General features: G+C 34.8%; 1 protein-coding gene across 3 annotated transcripts in view; it reads left to right on the top strand.

The window, feature by feature from the left end:
* Window positions 1–27,969, top strand: part of ASCC3 (activating signal cointegrator 1 complex subunit 3) — a 215,357-nt gene that overhangs the window by 16,510 nt on the left and 170,878 nt on the right. For all 3 annotated transcript variants that reach the window (XM_026089597.1, XM_026089600.1, XM_026089598.1), the window contains exons 4-5: window positions 14,088–14,252; window positions 24,959–25,135. In XM_026089597.1, coding sequence (XP_025945382.1) covers window positions 14,088–14,252; window positions 24,959–25,135 — 342 coding nt within the window. The remainder of the gene's footprint in view (window positions 1–14,087; window positions 14,253–24,958; window positions 25,136–27,969) is intronic.

Consider the following 27,969-nt stretch of genomic DNA (forward strand, 5'->3'; position numbering starts at 1 on the left):
GGAAGTGCAATGTGTGTATGGGTATTAGAGCTTATATGTGAATATTCAACAGTGACAAGCGAAATGGCCTGGCATTCAAAACTGATCAAATAGCAGGTTACTGTAATATTTTTCATGCTCTTTTATAAATCCCTTAATCACTATATGATACTAATGAGTTCAGTAAGCTACTTCAATGCTTTAGATGGAAAACTCAAAAGCTTTCAGACTTTAAGAGTCTCTAGCAATTTCATAAACTTGTTATTGTTAGTTGATGCCTCCAAGCTCCAGAATGCTCCATCCCAATGAACAGAAAGTCAAGCAAGAGTAGCAGAAGGCCTGCAGGAGGTCCAGACAAAGCTCAAACATAAAATGAAGCATACAAGAGATGGAAGCAGGGACAGGTGACCCAGGAGAAATACAGACACTGAGCATACAAGGATGGGGTTAGAAAAGCCAAAGCCCATCAGCAGTTGAATCTGGCATGGGACAAGAAGGGCAACAAGAAGGACTGCTGTAGATACATCAGCAGCTAAAGGAAGGCTGGGGAAAATCTGTCTCCTGCTCAGTGGGGCAGGGGATCTTGTGAAAAGCGACACAGAGAAGGCCAAGGTACTCAGTGCCTTCTTCACTTCAGTCTTCACTGGTAAAACTGGCCCTCAGCAGGTCCAGGTCTCCGAGACCAGTGGGAAATTCCAGAGCAAGGAAGACTTACCCTTGGTGGAGGAGGGTGAGGTTAGGAACATTTAAAAAGAAATGTGCATACTCAAGTCCCAGTGGGATACACACACATGTGCTGAGGATACTGGCTGATGTAATTGTGAGGCCACTGCCAATTATCTTTGAAAGTTCATGGTGACTGGGGGAGGTTCCTGAGGATTGGAAGAAAGCAARCATCACTCCTGTCTTCAAGAAGGACAAGGAGGATCCAGGGAACTACAGACTGGTCAACCTCACCTTGGTCCCTGGGAAGGTGATGGAGCCAATGGTCCTGGAAAGCATTTCCAAGTATACAGAGGGCATGAAGATGACTGGGAGTAGTCAGCATGGATTTCTGAAGAGGAAGTCATGCCCGACCAGCCTGATAGCCTTCTATGATGAGATGACTGGCTTGGTTGGTGAGGCGAGAACAGTGGGTGTTGCTCACGTTGATTTTAGCAAGGCTTTTGACCCTGGCTCTCATAACATCCTCATAGACAAACTGATGAAATACGGGCTAGATAAGTGATCAGTGAGGTGGACTGAAAACTGCCTGTGTGGTATTTATTGCATGTATCAATAAAAGATGAGCAAGGAGCTATTTTAGATACCATTTTGCCTGTTGAAATATTCCTTTTATTTGTTCCTGTTTAGTGATTGAAGATGATATTTTGTCAAAAAAATTTCAAATTTTCTTCTCCAGTGATGGAATAAGCAGTATGTTTTCATACTTTAAATGTAAAATCAAGACCAAAAATCATTACAATACATTCTCTAAATTTTAGATTTTGAAGTGCAATGAACCTTAATAAGTAACAATAAAAATGCTTTAATTGGAATTCTTAAACTAACTGAAAATAGGCTGAAAATCAAATATGTCTCATTATTTTCATTTACATTTTATCTATAAGGGAACATTGATTTACTTTTGTTAATTTTAATAGTCTCTCCTAAAATAACTAAAAAATTTCTGTGAAAAAGGAATCCACTTGTCTGTAAAATTACTAACTGTTTTGCGCTTCCAGATACTTTTTTCAGCACTGTAAATTTTACAGAATAAAAAAGCAGTCTTTTACAGTTAATGCAAATGATGCATTAAGTCAGACCCTTTTCCCAGAGTACAATTTAAAGGTACTCAGAAATCCAATTATCTTTGATTTAGCTGTAAAAATTGCAGAATAACAGCTGTGCCTGCTGAGTGAATATTCCTCTGCAAAAAGGTAGCTTATTTGAATAGAGTTGAGAGCAGGTAGCTGAGGGAATGTTTGCCTTTTGGGCTCTTTTTTCAAATTTAACCACTTCTGGACAGTTGTAAATGCAAATAAGTTACAAAATATCATCAAATCAATTTAGAATTTACTGTATGTAAGTTGTCATTTTGCATGCTACAGCATACTTTGGGTCATTTAGCATTTATTGTGATTATTTGTGCAACAAAAAAGCACTTTAGACTTCAAGTTAATACTTACAAATAGTGCAGATAATCTTGGTATATTTGACTGCATTTCCAAAATACAGTCAGATTTTTCCAAACCACATTACAAAAATGTTTTAAAGGATTTGTGTATCACTAAATTTGTCTTTACATAAAAACTATATAGAAATTCAGCCTAATTTTACTACAGAATTAGAGTATATATTATATTAGCAAAGAGTATATTAGAGTATAAATTATTAGCATTAGTACAGTAATATTTTATTAGAGATTAGAATTTTATTACAGAATTAGAGTATATATCAGCATAGACAGAATATAATTAGAGTATATAGTATGTATAATTTGTCTGTTTAGAATTGACATTTGATTATTTTATTTTTTTTTTAATTGAACTTTTGAGGATGGTTGCCTTAGTGTGAATGGAACATTAAGTGCAGTTATGTACACTAAACTGATGCTAAAACTGTATAAAATAGTACCAGAGTCAATCTAATCCATCCTTACTGGGTATAACRCATATATTCTGTTATTGATATATATTTGTCTAATTTGTCCTTGCAACACCCTGATTATGGAGCTTTCCTAAACTTCGTGGTCAATCTCCTTCACTGTTAAAAGATATTTGTAATTTTTGTTAAACATAAATTCTACTCAAATTTTATTACTACAGTTTCTATCTGTGTTTCTTGCTTCCCCAGCTGCTGCTGTTTGCGTTTTTCAAGACTGTTTTAGTTATTTCTGCTCAGTAATGTTTATTTAGCCTAAACATCCATTCATTTAAACTTTGCTTGGAAGGTCATGCTTCTTAGATATGTAGGCATTCTCATTTTTCAGTTCTGCGTTCTCATTGGTTTGCACTTGTTGGTTAGGTTGCCCAAAACATAATGCGCTGCTCTGAGGTCACGCAGCTGCTGAGCAGGCTGCGAGGTTTACTTGGCATGTCCAAGTCACGGCAATCCTCTTTCAAGGTTTCTTTTTTTTGGCACCAGCGTAGCACTGCTAATTCATGTTCAGACTGATGTAGATTGTTTGCTTGTTCTCTCTTGCCCAACTGCCATCTCGTCAGTTGTTTTACACCCTGTGTTTGTTCACGCAGTTATTCCTAAGGGTCAGATTAATCCAATCTATTTTTAGCTCTGTAAAAGTTAGGCGACTAGACTGAACTGGTTGTGTAGACTTGCAGTGAGAAGACTATAGAGAAAAAACTGCCTCACATTGATTCACACTGTACTAAAATGGATGAAATGAACCAGCTGGAGGTCACCTAGAAAAGGAACCTAGTTTACATTAGATGATGAATTTATAAATTAATAAAGATAGGCAAGATGAATCTAATCCTCAGTGTAGAATCTTGTGATTTCGTTACTGAATTTCGTCCATTATTGCATCCGTTCCTTCAATTTTTAAGATATTTTTTAATTCTTACTCTGTCCTCCAACTTGTTTACAGCTCCCTGCAGCATACCATTTGAAATGTTAGTGAGTACTGTGTAGTCTTTATTCTATCATTAGGATTACTCATGAAAATACGGAATAGCATTGAGCTGGATAGCCTCCTGTAGAACTCCGTTTGGTTACGTCCTTCACTACGATAGTGAACTGTTGTTATCTACTCAGGCAGTGCTTAAAGGATCCTGCTGAAATCCAAAGAGTGTGCCAGTTTTTACTTAGTGTAACTGGAGAATATAAACCTAACTTCATCATACTGTAGGTCCATCGCAATCACCTTTAATGCTAGTCATCATTAATATTGGTATGTGTAATCTTCTCTAGAGTGTAGGCCTAATACATAAAAACAATTTATTTGGGTTGTGGTTTCATGATCAGGTATCACAAAACTGGCTCTTCTTAGTGCAATATTTGTTTAATACTTGCATCCCAGCTGAACTTTGCATTTTGGAACCAGCAAACCTTTCCTGCAGTTTGGAATGACTTCTGAGCCAGTGATTTGCACTGATTCTTGAAAGACCAGTGTGAGAGTAAAAAAAAAAACAAAAAAAAACCCAAAAACTTTTCCAGTCACATACAAATCTGTGAAAAGAAAGGTGTATTAAAAGGGATGTTTGGAACCAAACATCATTGTTGCAGTCTGATCTCTTTTTTTTGAGATTGTTTTAAGATAATCCATATTTCAGGGTATTGCTTTATAGGAACAGGACAGGAGGGAAAAAAGATGATGGAGAACAGTTTCTCACTTTTAGAGAAAAAGCTGTCTCTGTGTTGCCAGGTATTTGCTCAGCAATATTTTTCCACTACCAATGTGATGGAACACAGACTCTCTCTCTCCCCTCTCTTTAAATTAACTCTGGTTAGTTTAAAAAAAAAAAAAAAAGTTGCAATTATCCTAACAAAGGTTGTTCTGAACTTTTTATATTTACAGTTAATAATGAGATATGCAGGACGATTGTGATGAGCCTTAGAAGGATTCCTGTACAAAATACATTGGAAAAGTTGATAGATGAAATAGTCTTTCATTTTATTTTTATTTCCTTTAAAGTGCTCCCAAACCTAAAATTTCCCTGCAGTTGCACAAAGGTTGTCATCTCACTCTACAAATAAGTTCTGTAAGTAATTCTGTAAGTTCTTTAAATAAATATATACACCAAGTGCTTAATTCTCATTTTATGAAATTAAATTATTGATATAATTGCTTTATATCTTACTCTTAGTTTTAAATAAATGCATACTTTCCTTTGACAGAGGAGTGACAACACTGAAACTCTTTTCCTTGAAGCCTTGAGAAAATAATAAGAAACAGCAATATTAAGTTTCTCAAAAGCATCAGTATTTCCCAAAAGTGTTCTTGTACTTAGTTTTTCCATGTAAATTCTTATCCAGTAAACAAACTATCAACTTTGATCCAAATATTGCCTTAATGATGTTTCAAATTATGGTGTAGAGTGTATTTGTGTATATATTATTGCTATTCTACTGTATCTTTGTTCAGTATGAAAACTGGGGCRGGGAGGGAGAAGAAAGTATAAAATAACATAGGAAAGACTTGAAAATGAGCAGGTTGGATGTGGTGTCTCAAGAGACAGGCACTAGCTGAAAGTTGTCAGATCTGATTAAGGAAGCTCTTGGCATCAATCAGACGTGACAGTGGTATATCAGAGGTTAGTATAACTATAATTAGTGAACTGATTAACAGCAAAGAGGGGGAAAAAAGGGTAATGTTTTGGATCAAATTCCTGCTTAAAATGYTTAGAAGCTTGAAAGTTTAGTAGCTAATTATATATTTTACAAAATAAGAGAAAAACTTCACAAAGCATGCAAGCAGTTCTTCCTCTTTTGTAACTCTGGCTGTTAAAATAAGATTTATACTGACTACAAACAGACTGTTTTTCCTAGAAAAAAATAGAGAGAGCAGGTGTTCTTATCATATTATTTCTCCACACAGTTGATATAATCCTAATGTGTATTCTTCTCCAGACTTTCTCCTCAAATTAATGCAACTACTCCATGTGTAAAGCTTTATATTTTTTTTAGTAAGAATATAAAAAGTTTCAATGCTTTCACAGCAACAACAGAAAGGAATTATTTTATCTGACTCATCAGCCTGATTGGTTGGATTCGGTTTGATTACAGTTTGTTTTGAATCTGACAGATTCCATTGTATTGAGGTTTAAAAGTGGTGCTTGGAACTTGTAAATGAATTTTGTAATCACCTGGACATCTAGGATTGTGCTGAGAGCAAAAAATTTTAAGTCTTGACTCATGAATCTACATCTGTTATTTGTAACTCTGTGAAATTAAGTATACTACAAATAATATTTTAAAATGTTTCAACAGTGCAAATGTGTGCATGTGAGATGTGTGGTAAGTATCTTGGTCTACTAAGCAGTGGGTTGTGTTGCACTAGAAGTAGTTGCGTTTTTCATTAGATAGACTGAGTGGATTCAGCTGCAGTGGATGAGGTAATCAAACCCTGTAAAGAAACTAAATTGTCTGTAATTATCTGAGTTCCTAGGATTAAGTTATAAAATATGAAGTTATAAAATAAAACATGCTGAACAAAGCTATGTTTCTTCAGTTAAAATTTTGTTTGCCATTTTAATGAGTTCAGTTTTTAAGTTAAAAGTGGCTGATGTGACAATTTTTTCCCTTKTTGATTTCTAGACCTATTGTTGGTTATTGATGTTAGCTTTGATGGCCTATTAATTGCTGCTTGTACATATTAATATAATCCACTTCTGTAGATCCTTCTAACTTGAAATACTTGATCTTCCACCTTTTGCAAGTGTAATCTCATGACTGTATGATGGTGATATTATTGAATGTTTCAAAGACACTTATATTTATGTGTATATATAATCCTGTATTGCCATTATTTTAGACCACAAATTGGTGTTAAGATTTGATGCAAGACTTCTGTTACCTATTAGCCCAAATGGGCACACTGCCCATCTGCATATCTTTGTATCGCAAAGAACCCGCTTCCCTGGCAGCATAATTCTATTTCAACTGTGTAAAACATAGCATCGGATGGTGTTCTTTGTTTTATGGGAAACCAAGCTATTTACTTCCTCTCTACCAACCTGTAATTCTTATTTTGTATTGCTGCCCTCTGTTTTACTTTCTATATGTTAATTCCACTCTCTACCTAAGCTGCTGCTCCCATAAGGTTTTGTGAAATGCTTGAATAAATCATACAGAGTAACAGTGCAATAAAAAGTGGGATAAAAACAGCACTGCGACAGTGACTTGCAGGCTGCTGCCATTTGTTTTGACAAACAAAGAGCAGCTTGCCTTGGAGAGTGCTAAGGAGGTGAAGTGTCCCTCATGGGGTGTGATATCAGGTATCTGATATTAAAATATGTGAGAAGCTCCAAAGCATCCCTGGATCAGAAGAGAACTGCTTCCAAATTGCACAAAGCTTCAACGTAGCTGCTCTCCCGATAGAATTGCCGAATATGCCGCGTTCTAGCGGGAGGCGGGTCTGGATGGATGTGTGTAATTGTGTGCGGCTTCCTGCTTCTCCTTTTCTGCCTGAGTGGCATGTTTGCCATGGATATTCTGCCAGTGCCAAGAACAAAGGGCCACGATAAATAGTTATATCATGCATAGAGCAAACTGCCTAGGACGCCCATGTCCCTTTGCCAAAAGCTGTCAGAAGATGAGAAGTCCTGGCTGTGACTCAACAAAGCTTGCTCTAAGATCAGCCATTTACTCTTAAATGCTGTTTTCAAGTGTGATAAGGGGAAATTATAGATGTGTGTAGAGGAGCGGGGAGGAGGAGGGAAGACCAGTGGTGAGGTGAAAAGGGTAAAGATGAGGAGGTCATATTAATTGAGATCTACAGAAGTAGATATCAGAGAGAGTGTCCTTGAGTGTTGAGAGGAAAGCAGTGGCTATGCTAAAAGTCTTTGCTGCTCTCAGTCTATGATGAGTCGTTGTGGTGTAGACAAACTTACTGTAGGCACTAATGTGCCAGCATCTCTCTTTTCTTAAAAAAAGAAAAGAAGGTGGTTCCAGCTTTCTGAAGCTTTTAGATTCTTAGATACTGTGTTTGCTACATGTACATGAAAATACTACTCTTATGACTTTACTGGATTCCATATTTGGAATGATGCTTTACTTCATCTCATATTTCACTAAAACAAATGTTTAATCTACAGGTGATGAAATAATTGCTGGTCGTATCTAATCATTGTTTTATGCTGCTTAAAAAGCACGTTTCTGATATACCTAGCATGCATTTGCCAATGGGAATATACATTTCAGTTATTTCCAGGCTGTATTTTAGCTGTTGCAGTCTCTTTTGGCTTTGGTATCTTCAACCAGACTTTTTTTGTCTATCAACAAAACCAGTAGCTCAGTCATTGCACAGATTAAAGGGTGGATAAGGCAGGAGAATACTCGCATAATCACAGGCATCAGGTGTCACTAAAAATTTTTAAAACAAAGGTTCTCTTTTCCTTTCCTGAGGATACAGAAATAGTAAAAGGGTTAATTAACAGAAAGTGGGAAAGGTACAAAGAAATGCTGATGCAAAATGAAAAAACAATAGATATTGAGAGAGCAAAATAAAGTAAATAAAGAATGAAGATACAGTGGAAATGTATTTTTGTTGATTTAACTAATGTTTTATAAAATAATGTAGTGAACTTTATGGAGAAAGACAGTGTAAATAGAATATTTACTGTTTATTTACCATTAATCACGATGATAGGTATTTGCTGTTTCTCTGAGAAATCCCTACAAAACAATTTTTGCCCCATCTTTTATGAAACCCTCTGCATGCACTTGCACACTGTCTTTTCATCTGTGACAGTTCTTGCTTAACATTTACATAAGCCTACTTAGAAAAAAAAAAAGGCAAGACATTCAGGATTTAGCGGTTATCAATATGCTTGTGACACTATAAGGAATTAGTGAACAATGGCACCATTGTTGAAGAAAAATACTGTATTTAAAAAAAAATTATGCTAGTCAAAATAGAGCTGTGATATTACGGCTTTTAAGATTCAGTTTAAAGTCGCTGCATCTGCAGCTCCTTAAACCAGTGTCCTTGGAAAAAAGCTGTAGATTTATATTCAATAGACAAACTAGGAATCTGGAGCTGCTTCCTTAGGACAGCCTATATTTGAACGTTTGAAGTTAACACAGGTCTGGGGAACACTTTATATAAAGAATTGCTGCTCATAACTTGTTTGGGGACTTCACAGTTGCAGAAGAATGAAAACTCAGAAGTGTACAGTGAGCTGAACATAAGTCAGAAGTGCTTGGGAGGTGGAGGAGCTATTTTGTTTGCTTGTGTACAGTTGGAAGAGATTTTCCCAAAAGATTTTGTTTTATGCATTCCTTAATTTGGTCCTTCAGAGTTCTGTATACCTGTTGCCATCTTACTMTGTTGCTTTTCTATCCAGAGCTTTTAACTCATCAATTCAATCCACTTCAGCCCTCTGGGTTTATTTTTCTGGGTAATTCCAGTGCCTGTAAGATCAGCAACTCTTTATTTGAACTAAAAATCTAATGGTTGATACCGATTTAGTAGTTCCACAATAACCTTTACTCATAGTCATTTTGTAAGAATTATTTTACTGAACAGTTCACTGGCGGCAAGAACTACTGTCTGAATAGGGCTGATTATGACAGACTGTTTTTTCAACCTTGTGTTCCTGCTGTTTGTTGGAATGTTTTATATTTATTCTCAGGAACGTCCATAAGATCTCTATTATAAGAAATTTAAGAAGTAATGTCTTTCCTTTGTAGCCTTATCATTTCATTGAAATCTCTTGTATTTAAATAATAGCTGAATTCTGTTTATCATGTGCATTGCGAATAAAAAACTATTAAAAATGGTTGAAGAGAAAGTGCCAAAGGTATGATTTGGCTTGGTGAACATTTGCTGGTCACAACATGCAAACATGTATAAGCCCACTGTCAGTCCCAAAATATAGGCTGAGATTTCAGGTATGATAAAGAAAAAATCTAAAAAGAGGACATATTTAAAATTTGTCATGGATACCTACTTTACTAGTGATGCATTATCTCCCAGAAGGGTTTGAACTGACATGAGAATGTACTTTTAAGATAACGGGGCAGGGGAAAATTTAATTTACTATCCTAATGATTCACAACCAGGGAACTGTTCCCTCTCCTTTTTCAATCAGAATGGTATTTTGTCTAAAACWAAAATGAACACCAGTCCCTGCCCCTTTGCTGTCAGTCTGGTGTTTAACGTGAGAACCTACTCAGTCAGTCATTTATATGGTTTGGTTTGACAATATCTGGCAGATAGGAAGAATGACATAGATCTTTTCTAATTGTAGTTTTCTGGAAATCATAGTTATCTGTATTTTTTTCTGGGTCTTGATAGTGCGTTGTATCTATGAAAGGGACAAAAGAAGGGCAGATAAGTGGCAGATATGCTTCRAGGCCAAAGTTGTTAAGAAGAGAGGAAAACTGTTCTTGAAAATAGTCTTGAAGAATTTAAAGGCAAAGAATTTTGTAGTACGGAGACTTTTAGCTAAAATATTGTATGTAGTTTGTTCTGAAATATTTTCATATGTAGATTGGACCTGTTGGAACGTGAATTTGAGAGGGCTACTCTACTAGAGAGAGTTTTCTTAGATGCTCAGTGTGTGCTTGATTATTCACGTGGAAATCAGTTATCAGCCCTGTGCAAGATGTGCTTAGGAGAACTTAAATAAGCAAAAGTCAAACCATAGGTTAGCAAGTGAGCTAATCTGGCAGGCTGTGCTAGAARTAAGTGTTATACTTTAAGAAATTAATGGTAGATCATTTCATTTGTCAAAGTGTTGGTCTTTTGAAACTATGGCATGAAACTGCAACTTACTATGAAGTCTGGTTTCTAAGGGACTGCAAAGAAACTGCCAAAAATACTTGGCAAACCATAAAATTATAGAAAAATGCATTTTCATGGGCACTTAAAAGTGTTTGTCAATTTAGGTTGAATTTATCAGATAATATTGCCCCTTTTGACTTCATTTTTCAAAGTGAAATAATTTGAATTTTTTTGTTTGAGTTCTTACCTGAATATTATATAAAATAATGTATGGATATGTTAAATAAACTGAAACTTAGAAGAAGTCATTCTAGGTTAAAAGAATTTTTAGAAAATGTTGTCTTTTTTGGTATAAAAGTGAAATTGAGTGACAGTCCTAACTTAAAAAGGAAGACTCTTTTTGATAATCCCATTTACCATTCTGTGTTTTCCCCAGTAGACAAAGTAAGTCTGGAATATTTTCTAATGATAACCAAAAATGTCGGAAAAGGAGAATTATACGGACAGAGAGAAATTTAAGTTGACAGTAAAAATATTGACAGTTAACCTATTTTTATTCAGCCATGCCCTAATACAAAAGCCAGACTGAAATGTCTTGCATGAGTTCCAGTTCATTAAGCAAATGTGACACTCTATTTTCTAGCTATTTCAATACTGAGAGAGGTGAAGTGGTGGAATAGCAATATAAATGAACATACTTCTCAATATACTGATAACTGAAGGCCAAGTATAAAAAAGAAAGTAATAACAAGATATTTCAAGATTTGGTTAGTGTCCTTTCCTGCCCCCAAACAGAAAGCAGAATCCTTTTGTTGTATCTAAATTTTGAGTTTATAACTTTGTGGATGGAATATATCATCTCTGAAAGTTAATTATAATAAGAAATGCCACTACAGTATTTAAAACTAATTATGATCATAACAGTTCTTCATTTATTATTTTAATTGAAAAAATAATCTGTAGCTTTGTTAGTGTTTGCTGGTAGTCAACATTTTCTTTTAGCTGGTATTTTTAATTAGCAGTTTATATATTTGAATTCAATTTAGAGTTTAGCAGACTAACTGCTTGAGACCACAAAGAAGCTGGTTTGTYTGGCTTTTTTGGAAGAATTTTTCTCTCAACTCCAATTTCTATCTACAAAATAAATCTAAGAAGCAATCATATTTTCTAACAAGATATTCTCTAGAGGTCTCCACGCTTCCTAAATGAGACAGTATATCAAATATAGCTTTTAATTGAGGTCATTACTTTGAGTAACATTGCTATTTTAAAAGAAGATCAAAGCATAAAAGAGTATTATAATGAATATTTAGTCATCACTTAGAAACAGAAGAATTAATGATACCAATTTAAATATATATTCTGATAGCATGACTGGCATAAAAAAATAAGTGTGATCTGAACACTGCCAATTTTGCTTTAGCAAATTAGTTAAGTAGCTTGCATTTGTAGTATTTCACACCTTAAAAGTCTTAATATGCATTGCTAAATATATTTCATCACTGTTTGCTAATTAATGTTCCGTGAAAGTACAGCTGCTAATTTTTCATGGATGACATGGCTCATTTTAAAGTGATAACAGTTGCATCTGTAGTAGTGTTACAATTCAGTTCATAAATTATGGTCATAYGTTTCTACAGTTACTGTTTTGTGGGAGTGGAAACATTTGAAAAATCTGTATTTGCCAACAACTCRCACCAAGTAATATTTTAACAAAATATATAAACACACATGCCCACCCCCACACTCTCAGTGCTAACGCTTAGACTTTGGTGCTGTTAAATTCTAAATATTGCAAGAGGGGAATATTTTCTTGTGTAACATGACAAAGGAAGTCTCTTCCGGAGTTATCCTTGGTGATTAGTTCTGAAAGTAAAAGAACTGGACTGCAGCAATATTGTGAAGCACTCCAGGGAAAAGTAATCCTCTGAGAAGAATTAATACACACTATCAGGATATCTCTAGTGGAGATCAGATTAAGCTATTAATGCTTTGCTTATGGTACTTGAGACAGTTGTATATTCAGATTGCTCACTGGAATTTGGTCACTGTCAGTAGAATTTTAGCAAATGGGTCTCTTATTTTCTAGATCCTGTCACAAGTTGATAATCCTATTTAATAGCACTTAAACACAAGCCTTGTGCAGGTTCACGATCACTGGGCTATTTGTTCTGTTCCAATATGATTCCAATTTATCAAACCTGTTAGAAGTTTCCCGATCTCGCCAGTTCTTGATATCTTTCAATGATCTACAGATGAATTAAAAAAAAATTACAGTTCAATCAAGTTAATCAAAGAATGCCCATCTTCTTTTACTCATTAAAGCATTTATTTTGCTCTAGAAATCATATGAACAAAACTTTTCCAATTCCTAAATGTTTATACCGGGGCCTATAAAACAACAGAATCTGAAGTATTATTTTCCTTCTTTTTACATTGTGAGTGATTTTCAACTATAACGTTATAGCAGTGAGCTTTATTTTAATAGTTCTAAGTTCTTTTTTGGTGAAACTAATGTGATTGTGAGGTAAGCTTTGTGCCTGTCCCAGAAACCTCAGACTTTGATTTTCAAGGTAGTGATTCATTACATCTATTATCAAATAGGTAATAATAAGTCCCCTTAAATCATGATCATAAGTAGCAGGCAAGTTACTACAGAATTTCAGTGCATGAGGTTCAGTTCTATGGTGTTTTTATACATAACAGCTGGCACTCAAATAGGAAATGTTTTCTATTGAATGGTATATGAAAGATGTCCATTTTGATTTGTTTTTGAAAACAAATAGTAGTTGAAAATTTTATTGGGAGAGGAGTGAGGTGCTTTCTCTAGTAGTGCCCACTTTTGATCTGATTTTCAAATTAAAAATGCCACTTTCTTTAATTCTTGTGTTCAGGTCACATGAGATGACCGCTGAGTATGTTGTTTTTGTGGAGAATGGAAGGTACTACAACTGTTTGTTAACTGGACATCTTGCGTACCTCAGTTTTATCTGTTTGATAGTCTGTTACTTTATGCAAAAAGGTATTTATACAAAAAGAGGAGCCATTAGAAAAAGCATACAGGAAATGGCACCATAATAGAGATTTACCACAGTAAATCCACCTATGAGGAACTTGAGCTAATAGTGTCTTGGTAAAGACTGGAAATTACCTTTTCCAGAAATTATGGAAGTTGTTTAATCTGTTTTGCTTATGCTAGAGTCAGATACCAAAATTTACAACTTGAAAGTACCCCTTTGGGAAGAAGCATTGCATAGTCCACAGGAGCTATCTTCTCAAGATTAGATATAGAGGGGGTCTTAGGTGTTTACTCCGATGTGATGAAAGTTAGAAATATTTTATCACAGGTAATTTTCAGTGGGACATATACCTTAAATGACTTGCAAGGTTATATAAGGAGTTGGTTCTGAATAGATGCTTGCTGGTTTTAGTGTGGAAAATGTCTACAAATGGTGCATATTAGCATTAGCTTGAAGTTATTGGTTGATATTTCCATATATTTTTCCATACTGAAGCCTACTAATGGCCATAAAGCACAACCCACAGACACAGTAAGCTCTGTGCCTGCTCAAACGGACAAAGCAGATAAAACTTAAGGCAGCCTTTTAAAGTTTTACATTGCATTTCACTTTACTATGTATTAAAATGGAGATTCTTTGATAAAGTTGAATATGTATTTTTCTTTGTAGATACTTAATATTTCTTTTTCCTGCTCTGATAGATGCTTGTGACTACTCCAGAGAAGTGGGATGTAGTGACAAGAAAAAGTGTTGGTGATGTAGCCCTCTCTCAACTGGTAAAACTCTTGATTCTTGATGAAGTTCATCTGTTGCATGAAGACAGAGGACCAGTACTTGAAAGTATAGTAGCACGTACCTTACGTCAGGTAAGAGCAAAAAAATCTTCAAAACAATATTATTTTATTCAAAAATAGGTATGTGTCAGTGTAAAAGGGGATATATATAGACAATTAAATCAAAATGCTTAGGCAGCTTTCAATTTATTTTATATGTATTCTGTACTACGAATGAAGAAAGAATTTTGTCTTCAATCTTTTCTTCCTTATTACATCGAGTGTCAAATTCCTAGGATGCATATTTTATTTCAGAGATAGTTATTTATTTAATATTTATTTACTTAATATTCATTTATTTACTCTCTAAGTAACAGTAGATTAGGGTATTTTTAAACTAATAATCATGTAAATGTTTTTACATAACCAAAATTGAAAGTATTTTCTTAGCAGGAACATTGATTTTTATCAGCAGTTTTCCTAGAAGAAAATTTTCTTTGAATGAAAAATTGTGTCTAGGATCTAGGTAAAACTTTCAGCACTGCTAGTAAAATGTAGTATGTGATTTGTACTGTAGCATAACTACTTGTCTATTTTTCCCCCAGACTTTAATGGTACTTTCTAAACACCAAGATTTCAAATGCTAAAATCAGAAGTAAAAGGATGAATGCATTTTTTTTTCTTAAGTCTTCTGAACCCCACTTTTGCATTAGTTCACAGTTAGGCAATAAATATTAATTGGAGTCAATGGTGAGACTTGCATTCACAATAGTGGAATGTGGAATTTAGAGAGATGTGAATAAAAAGGGTAGAATTGGGATACATGAATGGTAAAATCAATTACCTGGTTTGTATCCTGGTGTAAGACGTCAGAGCTATCGACTATTCTTTCCTGATCTGTGATGGAGGTTTACTTGAATTCGGAAAGTTATTAGACGAGTAATTCAAAGAAAAATCTATTACAGATTATTTATAGTCCCTGAATCAGACTGATGAGAGCTGAAATAGCTGGGGGCTAGTCTGGAAAGTATCATTGCACCTTTCCCTGTTCTTATACCCTCCAGAAAACATCCACTATTGGCTACTGTGGAGACAGTATATTGGAGTAGTTGGATTTTCAGTCTGACCTGGAACGATCATTTTCTTGTATCCCTGCCAGAACAGAACTATGATAAATTCCTTTCAGTACTACATCAATCTTTTTTAATAAATCATTAATAGCTACTCTGATAATGCTGTGTACCTGTAGCTTCTTCTGAGACATTGTCATGATTCTTGCTTAGGTCAGGATGTATAACATGTACTGCTTTTCACATTTCATTTCAAGGGCTTGTTACCTTGTCTTATAAGAAAATAAAACTTCTCTTTTGGGAGACTGTGTGAAATTTGTTTTGCTTAGATGGCAGAGAGATAAAAAAAAAAAAGCCATTTAATTCTTCTTTTTTTTTTTTTTTTAAAGAATTGTTGTTCATCTAGCAGCTTGGGCCTAGTGTGGTCCTCTTGGACCGCTGTGCCAGAAAAGAATATCTGGATTCATATGTTGCACAAATACACTCTCGAAACGGGAAAATCTTGCATCAGAAGACCTGTCCTAATTTGCACCTCAAAATACTCAAATTATGACAGAAACTGTACTTTCCCCAAGTTGAACACTGAGTCAGACCACTTACTTTAAGCATTTAACATGTTGATTTTAACCTGTGGCATTTTTTTTAGAAACAGGTGTTTTTTTAAATCTGTAAGGAGCATATGTAGTAGGATTGCTGACAGTCTTACTCATAGCAGAAAAAGCAGCATATTTGTGCATGTTTGCACTTTTAAAATTTTAGAGAATGTTTTTGCAAGTGATTTAAATTGACTTTGCTAAACATTTTAGTGGAAAAGTTGCTTTGAGGTCTGTTATAGAGCATAGGTATAACATCAAACAATTTCTTTGAAACTAATTTATCTTTGATGTTTAAAGTTTTAGAGCAAAACACGGATGTAAAACCAAAATGCTTAAACTTTTTAATCAAAATTTCCACAGTTCTGTAATATCTACTAAGCTTATTAGTTCGAAAGGAAAAATGAACTGCTTTTAGAGTACATTGAATTCTTTTGTCATAATTATTCAGAGATGTTGATAGCTTCTTTGTTTCTTTTATGGGTAGCTTTTTCACAAAAACTATACTGAGTGTTCTGCTTGTTACTAGTTGAACACTAGGAATGATGTGATTTTTTTTTTTGATAACCTTCTCTGAACTGTGTGAATCATAAGTTATATATATGAAAATCTGTAGCAAAAGACTTTTCAGATTTTGGGTGGCTGGAGCTCCTGTCTTAAGGATGCTTTCCACAGTCTTTTTTTTATATTACTGTTTTAAATCAGACTGAATCAGATTGGCCAAGTTGCTAGATAAATAATGGGTGTGTAGCTGTGTTTCTGGTGATGATTCCTAAGCCTGTTGAATGGATTCAGACGGAACTGCCTGTGTTTCAGTTTGTGCCCGTTGCCTCGCGTCCTATCGCTGGGCACCACTGAAAAGAGTCTGGCTCCATCCTCTCGACACCCTCCCTTCAGATACTTGTACACATTGATAAGATCTCCTCTCAGCCTTCTCTTCTCCAGGCTGAACAGGCCCAGCTCTCTCAGTCTTTCCTCATAAGAGAGATGCTCCAGTCCCCTAATCAGCTTTGTAGCCCTTCGCTGGACTCCCTCCAGTAGTGCCACATSCCTCTTGTACTGGGGAGCCCAGAACTGGACAMACTACTCCAGATGTGGCCTCAGCAGGGCTGAGTAGAGGGGGAGAATCACCTCCCTCGACCTGCTGGCAACACTCTTCCTGTTGCAGCCCAGGAGACCATTGGCCTTCTTGGCCACAGGGGCACATTGCTGCCTCATGTTCAACTTGGTGTCCACCAGGAATCCCAGGTCCTTCTCCGCAGAGCTGCTTTCCAGCAGGTCAGCCCCCAACCTGTACTGGTGCATGGGGTTATTTCTCCCTAGGTGCAGGACCCTGCACTTGCCTTTGTTGAACTTCATGAGGTTCCTCTCCACTCACCTCTCCAGCCTGTCTAGGTCCCTCTGGTGTATCAGCCGCTTCTCCCAGTTTTGTATCATCAGCAAACTTGCTGAGGGTGCACTTTGTCCCTTCATCCAGGCCCTTGATGAATAAGTTGAACAGGATTGGACCCAGTGTTGACCCCTGGGGGACACCCCTAGTTACTGGAACTCAGCAGCTGAATTGCTGCAAACTGCACACAGTCTGCTTGGATCCAGTGATACTTTTCTGGCATCTGGCAAATCAAGTGCTAGTTCCCACTGAGTTTCAAAAATATTTGCTGATACTAAGAGTCTTTATGTTTCATTCCAAATTTTGGAGTGTGGTGGCTGGATCTAGTACACACAGACTTTTCTACCTGTTCTTTACAAGTGTGACTCACTGTCTACTTCCATGCTTTTTCCATTTCTAATCATTGTCTTGGTCTTCTTTTTCCCCGGCAATTCTAATTTTTCTCTTCTGAGTTTTCTTTCCTAATGTTCTTTCTTCATGACACAGTGCTCAAGAAGTTTTCTCCATTTTTTCTCTCAGCTGTAATGTAAAAAACTTGCTCTGGATGCATTTCAGTATCTCTAGTTCCTTATTATCTTCACCTCTTTTTCGTCTGTCCCTTTGTTTCCCCATTTTCCCTCCTTAATGGAAATCAGAAGCAAAAAAATCAGAGGTTTCCCACCCAAAACCAAATGCCTAATCCTTCTGTATTTGGGCATATTATCTCATTCTTGATTAAGAAAAATTGCATCCAAAAAAAGGCTGATAGCTATTGACTTAAGAGCAGCTGATTCTGTCATAGGAAAGATTCATCTAGCTCCTTATCTCGTCCCTAACTGTATCCAGCTGTAGTTCATCCATGTGTCTTTTGGGACTGGAATGCTTTCTTTAAGACATCAGTAAATAGTGACATTGGCATTTCATTTGATTCTTCATTTTTTAGTTGAGTGACTGCTGTTAGTTTTTTATACCTTTGAGGTTCCTTATATACACTGATCAAGTCATTTCTCAGCCTTCTCTGTTATAGGATAAACCAAACAAGTTTACTGGAGCCTTGTACAATAATTTATTTTTAGTTTCCAATTATAGTGGATTACTTTTTTCTCTGAAATGTCTCATATTTGCCAATTGTTCTTTTAAAAGATGACAACAATATTGGGTATAGAACTTCTGTGATGTTTTTTGTTGTGGCATATACACAGGTAAAACATCTTCCTCCCACTACTAAGTTTCCTCTTTGTCTCTCTTTTCTCATGTACTTTATTTGCTAACACGTCATCTTGGGAGCTTACATTCATACGCTTTTTTATTAAGTCCTCAAACAAACTTTTTTAATAGTTGCTCTAGGATTCACTTCTAGCTACAAGAACGTTCCCTGAAAATAGTGTCTCATTTTGCAGCTGTGGCCTGTTTCAGAATGAACTAAATTAAAAGAAATTTCATTTGAATGGGACTAGCAAGTTAGACTTATCAATATGGCTGATGCACACACCAGTTATATTAATTCTGCCAATCACCTGCTCTTCTTGTCACTAGTTAGTTTTTATTTGCTGCTTATCATGGATAAAATTATTGAATAGTCAGGCTCAGAATGCAATTAGATACATCCCTATTTAATTGTTATTTCTCAACAAGACATTCTTTTTAAAAGCTGTCAGTTCATCAGTTTGCAATAAATTTAATATACATTTTATTGTTATTGTATGATGTTGTTTTTAAATAGTATATTGTGCAGCACTAAGTGAAATGCCTTAAATGCCTCTACCCTTGTTATCTTTATCAGGCAACCTTGTAGTTGTGTAAAAAATGAAGTCCTATTTTTTTAAACAAACCTGCACTTGTTTTGAAATTGTTATGTAGCAGATATTTGAATGAATCTTACAGAAACTTTTCTATTACTTTCCTTGGAAGTGATGTCAGGCAGTCATCCTGCATGTCATTTTTTATTATTGGCATTTGAAAATTTTTCTGTTTTCCTGGTGAATTCCTGGAGTTTAAAAGGTAATCTTGATTGTCATATTTTATGCTCTTTGAGAATACAGGAACACAAACTGATTTATAGAAGAGTTCATACTTTTTGTTTCTCAATTTTGGAATAAAATAGTAAGCATAGCTTGAAAAGGCATTTTGTCATTCAACAAAAACTGTCATGGCACTGTGCAGGGTGTAGAAATGTCTTTAAAAGGTATATTCAAATCATTGTTTCTTAAAGCAAAGTGTTGTATACTTAGTATTTTGGCTGAGGTAAAATAATACRGCTCTCTGCATGGTTACTTCTCTTCAGTGCTTCTAGATTTTTGAATATATTCTAAATGGAGGACTGAGATCACAGTATTTTCAGGGTTCATTGGTAGCAGAGTAAGACTCATTTATAAAATTACTTAACTAGATGGTTGCCTAGTAACAAATGCATTCTGTGCTCAGAGTTGTAGATAACGTCCTATATAGAATCTTCAGAACAGTATTAGTAATTGCATTTTTAGTGTGTACATTTGATTCTGCAGTTTTAACRTTCTTATTTTTCTTGGTTTTTCCATTTTTGTTCCTAAAACTAGGAAGTTATCACTGATGTGGACTGATCGACAACTTCTTAGTAGTTTCATTAGACACTAAACAAGACAACAGTAAAGAGTAAACACTGGTCAAATATCTGTGCAAACTACCTTCTTAGTCATTTTGAAACACCTCTAATTCTTTTGTCTGAAATTTCCTATAAAAATTCCTGCCTTTTTTTTTCCCCATGGATAATGTGAAAATCATAGATCTTGTAAGAGGCTGAGACTTGAAGATAGTCTGTCTTCAGAGTAACTAATACTTAATGTGAATCCCAGTTTGCAGTACCTGGTTCTTGCCAGTGCTGAGCTAAGAATTCAGGAACTGAAGTTAAGCAATCTTGCACATCTGGTCCAACAGCTAAGAATTGCTTGTGTTTAATTTTCTGTGCATCTTCAGTGAATGTCTGAAGGGCATACAGACTTGCTATGGACAGTGTACTGAAGTGATCCTCGGTCGTCTGAATATCAGATTAATTTCTAACCAGTGGACTGTTCTTAAAAGATTAAAATGTGTAAACTTGTCTGTCACTTAATTCTGTGACTGAGCTGAACAGTCAGGGATGTGCTTTCCAGCTTGATTGTAATTCATTCTGTGAATGTGATGTTTTAATACATGGAAATGGACGATTGCCAAGATCACAAAGTTCAGGAAAAACTTTAGAAGTCAGATAAAAGAGTATTTCTATGCGTACTCTCTATTCTCTCAAGTGGTGGCTGTAATGTAATAACATGATGTGCAAGTCTTAAAACCTGTTAGGAAGAAAATGATCCTGCTGTGATCAATTTACAGTCCAAAGAGGCATTTCCCATACCTGATCCTTTATCTCTCACAGTGTAAATGCAGCTGATACTCGAGTGTGGAAATCGGTATGGAATAGCTATCTTCTGTTTGCTTTTTCTGTATATGTAGAATTTCATGGTTTGATAACAGCATTCAGCAAGCGTGTGTAGTGAACATGCTGTCAGTTCTCCAYGTGCCTCTATGAATGCTTCTGAATTAGATATACTAATTAGGTATGTCAATTAAATATAGTTATGGCAATTTTACTTCCAGCGTAATACAAAATCAATAAAATATAGTAAAGCTTTCAAAGAATACGGTGTGCAAACACTCTGACAGTTCAGTTTTCCAAAGGAAGCCCTGCAAATTCCAAATGGTGCTTACTTTTTTTTTCCTGAAATAATTTAACACATTGGAAGATTAAAAGGTTTGAAATTGTGCCAGTAGAGAAGAAAATGCGCTTAGCTGAATGCCACCAGCCAGTGACAGGGAGCGTGAACAGAACTTTGTCATCCAAAAGGTCATTTCAGTAATTTTTACTGCAATTTCAGCAGAAGCCTGTGTGTTCACAATATCATGTATATTAAGGCACAATCCCTGACTGAGACTTCTAGGACCAAACAATAAGTGATCTAGCACATTTAAAATATTAATGTTTGATTGGACTATGTTTACAAAGGGCATCTGCACACCTTCAAGACTTACTTTTCTGAAGCATCTGTGAGCAAAATACATGCTAACATTTGCTATTATAAGGAAAGTCAGAAAAGTACTCAAAAACATATTCAGCTTAGAACTCTGAATTCTAAAAATCTATTTAATTCTAAAAAAACCACTATGAAAACTAAAGTCTTTGTAGTGCTTGGACAGCTAAATAGTAGATAAATAATTGAAACAATTATAATCACAGAGAAAAAAGCAAAAATGACAAAAATAAATCATGTTATGGTTGAGTTAATTTTGTTTTTGTGACTTTTAACTTTAGGAGAGTTTTGGTCACTGTTTATATTTTGACTTGTTATATAATTAAAAGAATAAACAAACCTCATTCTATGTATGCTCATGATCATATGCAGACACAAGGAGTTTCAGTTTACAGTTTGAATGTGATGTGAGCATAAAATTATTGGATACTCTTATGATACAGTTTATCTTTTAGGATAAGCATACCTTTTCTGCTTCTTGATTTCTTTATGTTAATTTTTATTATTTTATGAAAGTGATATAAGTTTAATATTGTACATTAGTGAAGTAAAGGTAGATGGTGAGCAAATAAATATTTTCAGGAAGGCCTTGAACGAAGTTAAATGAAAGTCTTTGGAATGGTTTAGAGGATTTCCAGATTACTTTTATTGGACTCTGGAGCACTTAGTTATATTCTTGATTTTAATAAATCCTCTGTGACCATTTTCTGAATCTCTTTGGAGTCTAACAGTACTGCTTCCATTTGAGAGCCATATAAGAAATATTTACCGAGGGGAATTTCATATAGAAGGTAGGGATCAATGAGGCAAGATTTTTTTGTTTTGAGCAAAATGTCCTGTTAGTTTTTCATTCCAAATATTTAAATGCTTACAGCTCAGTCAAGCTGTGGCTTCTGAGATGCTTTTGACAAATCTTTTTGATTTCTAATGTAATATCACTTCAACAGCAACTTCTTCTACCTGTTTGCAATAAGCGTTCTAGGTTTGTTTCAGGCATATGTGGCAGTGATCATCTACAGCAGTTAATAAAGGCTACCTAACAACTTTAATAATAAAGATGTCAACTTACCTATCCTAACCTTGAAAAAGGCTCATAGGTTTTCACCAAACACTGTGAAGCCAATGACATTGGTTGTTCAGGCTCCTTCTCCACTATATTTACATTAAACACTATTGGGAATAAAAAGCTCAGAAAAGTAGCTAAGGAAGATACTAAGAAATTGCTGCAAATGGAAACCTGTTATGTGTTGGTGGAGAGTTTGTAGAAAAGGAGCACCAAATTTCATTTTGAATATTCTGTACTTACAGTTTTAAATCAGCTTATTAATAGTCCTTTTATTAATGTTTTATTAATCTTCATATTTAAATAGAATAAAATGCATTATTACCTGAGGGGTTCTTTTAGCACACTGACTTGATTTTTGTGCTTTAATACAAATAGAAAAATAATTGTCCAAATAATTTGTAAATTTTAGATTTATTGGCATTATATACATACACATATGTACCAATATAATACAAAGTATCCAAATAATAGAAATATTTTGTTAAAATTTGTCATGCATATCAATAGTTTTAATTGCTGTTGCTTGTATTAACGACCTGCTGGCATTTTTGTGTAGAGTTCAGAGTTTTCATCATCTCCTAACTAGAGGGCCAGTAGACTTAGCACCTGCCAGATCAATAATATTAGAAAGTTCCTTTTGGAAGAGTTTTGAAAGTGAAGTCTTTCTGTAACTGGTTTTTAGACATGATTTATATTTTGAAATAAAACTTTGAGCACACAGCTTGCAGCTAGCTTCTGTGAAATTTCATAATTCCATGGTTATTAAGYGGAGTTCTTGTTAATTATTTAAATTCTTAAAATGATTTCTCACCTTTGTTTTGATGGAATCAAGCACACTTTGAAACTAGTATCTTCTGTTTTCAGACTTTTAGGAGATTTTTTAAAAGTTGTTATTAAATTTAGCAAAATCAAATGTTTTATAAATTGGAGCTCAATGACACTTTCAGCTTGTTTAGGTGATTGTGAGCAAACTATAAAATAAATATATCAGCAGATGGTTACTGTTCTTACACATTCAAGTTAAAAAAGTTTACATAAATTAATAAAAGTGTTATTTTAAATAAGATATAAATTTTATTCATCTATTAATAGTAAAAGGGATTAAAATATTAAAAAATAAAAATAAAAAACCTCCTCAAAGCTATATGGTGTAGGTTGACTATAGTCCATAGGTTGTCAGGTAATCCAGCTATAAAGAGACATATGAGAAATGATATTGCATTTAGAAATGTTTATTTGTTAACATGCTTATCCGCAGTCTCAGTGTTGGATGATGATTTTGTTCCCTGCAAATGGAAGACTTTTGAAAATGAAATCCCTTGTGTCCCAGTCATCTCAGAATTTGAGTTTAAATATAAGACTTTGTTATACATGAGCTTTTTTTTTTTTTTTCCCCCCAGATCCGCTCTTTATATAGGTGCTGAAGGGTCAATCAGTTAGGAGGTTTTCTGTGTTGTTTAGTTGGTTGTGTGCACAGTTTAATCATCCAGATTTTTGCTGATATGTCTATTATCAAGCCACTTAGGGGTTCACTTTGCTTCACATATAAGGACTTGGCGGGGGGGAGTTTGAGGGTTTCTTTCTTAATATTTGGATGCTTCTTATTCACCAGGTCTTTATTAAGGGATAGTCTCTTTTATATTCATTGAGAATGTTCTTCATGTGCTTTTTATCGTCTTTTTTGAAAACCTTTCAGGACCTGCCCAGGTGGAAGAACATAACCCTTATGAGATATTCACATATTTGAGACAAATTGAGAACCTGGTATATGACTTCATTTATACTGGACAGAATGCCTTTTGATGAACATTACTGCGAACTTTGTTTCTAAATGACACTAATAAAGTTGTGAGCCAGACTACACTGGTACTCCCTTCAGTAGCTATTAATAGTCTAAAAGAATATGGGAAAACTCTTGTGTGTTTTCCTGTTCAAATCTGCTTTGGTTGGTTTGGTGGTTTTTGAAAGAAACACAAGTAACATGCAAACTGGAACGCAGCGTTGCATTATACCAAACACCATTTCTACCCCTTATCCCATGGGAAGTCATGTAATGCAAACTTTTTGTGCATATGAAAAAAATGCTAAAAAAAATGTCTATTACAGTGCAGCTTCTTTGTATTTAAATATCTTCAAGTTTGCAGAAGTACTGATACATACCGGAGAAGTACAGGCAGTGAAATACTAGAATAGATTGCCTAGAAGAGTTGTGGAAAGGTCTAAAAAAAAGCCAAGACTGAGGAATGACACAAATTACCCTGTTCTTTTTTTCAGACCTGTGGTGTGAATTCAAAGAAGGAGCAAATGATACTAAATTATCTTTTCTAGTTTGCCTATAAATTGGTCTATACCTTCTTAACAAAGCTAATTTTACTGCTGTTGCTCCTCCATGTCAGTTCATGACTGTTAACTTTTTGGAGGGCAAACATACAATGAAACATCAAGGTGAATAAGCAAGTTTTAATGGAAATGCAGTGCTTCGATTTCTTCAATGCAGGATAATCACTAGCTCTATTGTTCACCTTTTGTATAAAGTATTAATTGCTTCTTTCATGTTATTATTTTGTAAGGGATGTTAACAACTCTTATAATGCTTGATTTCTTGATTTATAACACTTGCATCACCTACAGGTTTTTTTATTTTGTTTTGTTTTTAAATAGGTTGAATCTACACAAAGTATGATTAGGATATTGGGCCTTTCAGCTACATTACCTAACTATCTTGATGTTGCTACATTTCTGCATGTGAATCCCTGCATTGGACTATTCTACTTTGATGGCCGTTTTCGACCGGTACCACTGGGGCAAACATTTATAGGAATTAAGACAACCAATAAGGTAAAGAACCATGAATGCTAAAGAAGAGGTTGCTGTTTGTTTTGCTCATGCTTTGCCTATGTAATTTGTAAATGTGTAGGGACTACTGGTTTATTATTATGCTACAGGTGCTTTATGAAACATTTTATTCTGTAAAAAGATGCATGGTTTTGAAAGGCACTTTAAGAATCCTGCTTCATCACTCTAAGATGGATCTTACAATTGTTGTTGTAGTTAGACACCATTATATGCTTTGCATTTTCTCCGCTTAGCTAGTAAAAGTTTTTCTTGATTAAGGAGAAATCATCACCCTCAGCCACAGAGTCACTTCAGAAGCTGATTCTTCTGCCTTTCTCATTTCAGTTTTCCACTTTGCTAGAAGCAATGGTGCTCCTTGTTTGACTGTTCGGATACCTGAGAAATAATCACTAGACAGTTATAGGAAAAATACTAATTTATGAAATCTGGATATATATGTTAGTAGTATGACACGTGTTAATTTAACACTAGTGGGATGTGATTATTGGTCAAAACCTTAGTATAATAAGCATTAACTATGAAATGTGCACATTTGATAGAAAATACATTAAAGTAGTAGCTAAATGAGCTGCTTTATTCTTTGTCTCTTACTCATTTGGGGAAGCATCAAGGCTATGCAGATATAATATTCTTATAAAAAATCATAAGTCAATTAAGTGCAGTGCCACTTGACACTTAAATTATAATCCTTCCATTAAATACAGGCAATTAATATAAACACCTTTCCATTAATTGGTTTGCAAAGATTTCCTATGCGTCTCACAAGCTGATAATTAAGGCTAAGTAACTTAGGGGTAGGTATAATATTTTATAGCTCAACTTTTAGAAAATCTAATTCTGCTATGATTCTGTTTTAATAGAAAGCAAAACATTTTCAATCAAAAGTTAATTTCATAGCTTAAACAATATTAGGATTTTTTTTCATTTTTGTAAAAATGAACATTGACTTTCTTACTAGGTGCTTTAAATAGTTCACTCCATCTGCAGTGTAGGAAAGAAACTTATTTTATAACTGTAGGGAGCCATTTCAAGTCTATACACACAAGAATAGTTTACCATATGGTACTTAGTATGCTTTGCATATTTTAACCTTCATTAATTGTTTCAAGTACCTTCACTATTATTTGCTGGTGCTTTTCTTTGATCATTTCCTAATACTTGATTTGAATATTTAGTTTTATCATATAATAATAAAAAAGGAAAGTCTGCATTTCTTCATAGTATCTTTAGAATGTGTGTGTAATTTCAAAATCAAAATATACGAATTATCCTGTAAAGTTTTAAATGATAAAAGACGGTAAGTTTTCTTTAAAAAAAAAGGGGGGGGGCAGGGAGGAGATATTAGCAGATGGTAGTTATTCTGAAATATGAGTGCCTGGCAGACAAGTAAAATGCCTTTGGTAATACTCCAGGCCAAGAGTTCGGCATTTTGCTCTTCAGAAGAATGTCATTCTAGATTTTATAGGGTAAAAGACATTTTAGAGTCAACTTAATATACTTTATAGCAATTGAAAAGTCCAAGTGTTAAGCTTCTGTTCTGTTCAGGATAATACTAATATTGAACCTGCCAAGTGATTGCCAGTATCAATATCCTCCTAGTCCCTCCAAGAGGAGGAAAGCATTATAAGAACCCATAGAATCAAAAGCAGTTTTTGCAGAACATAAACGAATGCAATTGATGTATCATTGATGTATCTATATCCACTTTGACTAATCTCAAGGAGAGATGAGGCTGTTCGGTACTTCAGGTAGATGCTTTGTCACAGCTTTCTGACTTGTTTCACCTGAAAAATCTCCCCCAAAATTGGGGACAAATTGCTGATTTGCCAGATCATATGCAAACTGCAGGCAAGCCTTCTTCAAAGACAAGAACAGCATCCACCAAACTGTCACTATTCTAGCTATTACAGATGGGCTCAGCATTTTTTCACAGGCTTTTACCATACAGAAATTGTATATGATGTTTCCAAAATACTTCTGCTCCGAATGGAAGCAGTTGATGCTGAACTTAGGCATATTTATCCTTTTTAGTTCTGGATTCTGCTAAAAAGATTGCCTATCACAGTCTGGGAGCATAATAGGGCACCTGCTTCATTCCAGTTCAGAAGAGTTTCCAAATTTGTCTCTCAGCTGCTGCTGGCATCTAGATGGAAGTCTGCTTCTCCATAGTAGTGTTGGCAGCTGGAAGAGTCACAATTAGCCTTGCAAAGTAGAGGTGGGGGAGTTCTTGCCTTGGGCTCTAAGATTTCTCACTGTTGTTCTGCTAAAAGTACTCAGCCTAATACCGATTTTAGTTTGATTTATCACATATTGAGATGTATTCAGATAGGTACATGATATTTAAATTAGCTTGAAGTAGCTATACAGATATGTGAAAGTCATGATGCATTAAAGAAATTGAAAAAAACCCCACCTTTTTAGAGTTTCTTGCAGAAAACCTTTTTTTTTTTAATTTAGCATCTTATTTAGCCATGATCAGAAACTGTATACATGATACCTTTCACTGTTTCCTGTGCATGACTCAACTACACAGAAACTTCTGTTTTCTGTGACAAAAAATCTGAGAATCAGTTATTGACTGAACATCTATTTCTGAAATATAAAAGCTGCTTTTATAGTACCAAATAAAAAGAATTATTTGAAGTTAAGATAAGATCATGTGTTTAATGCATACTCCATTAATATCCAGTAGAAGTCCAGTTCTTTAATATGGAATAGATAAAGAATAGAATTGSGTTGTCTTTCTTATGATAATTTAAAAAAAGCAACCATATCATTTAATAACCTTTATAACCACTGCTCTGTCTTGTATTTTG

The sequence above is a fragment of the Apteryx rowi genome, unplaced genomic scaffold (genome assembly GCF_003343035.1).
Source record: "Apteryx rowi isolate R43461 unplaced genomic scaffold, aptRow1 scaffold_822, whole genome shotgun sequence".
NCBI lineage: Eukaryota > Metazoa > Chordata > Aves > Apterygiformes > Apterygidae > Apteryx > Apteryx rowi.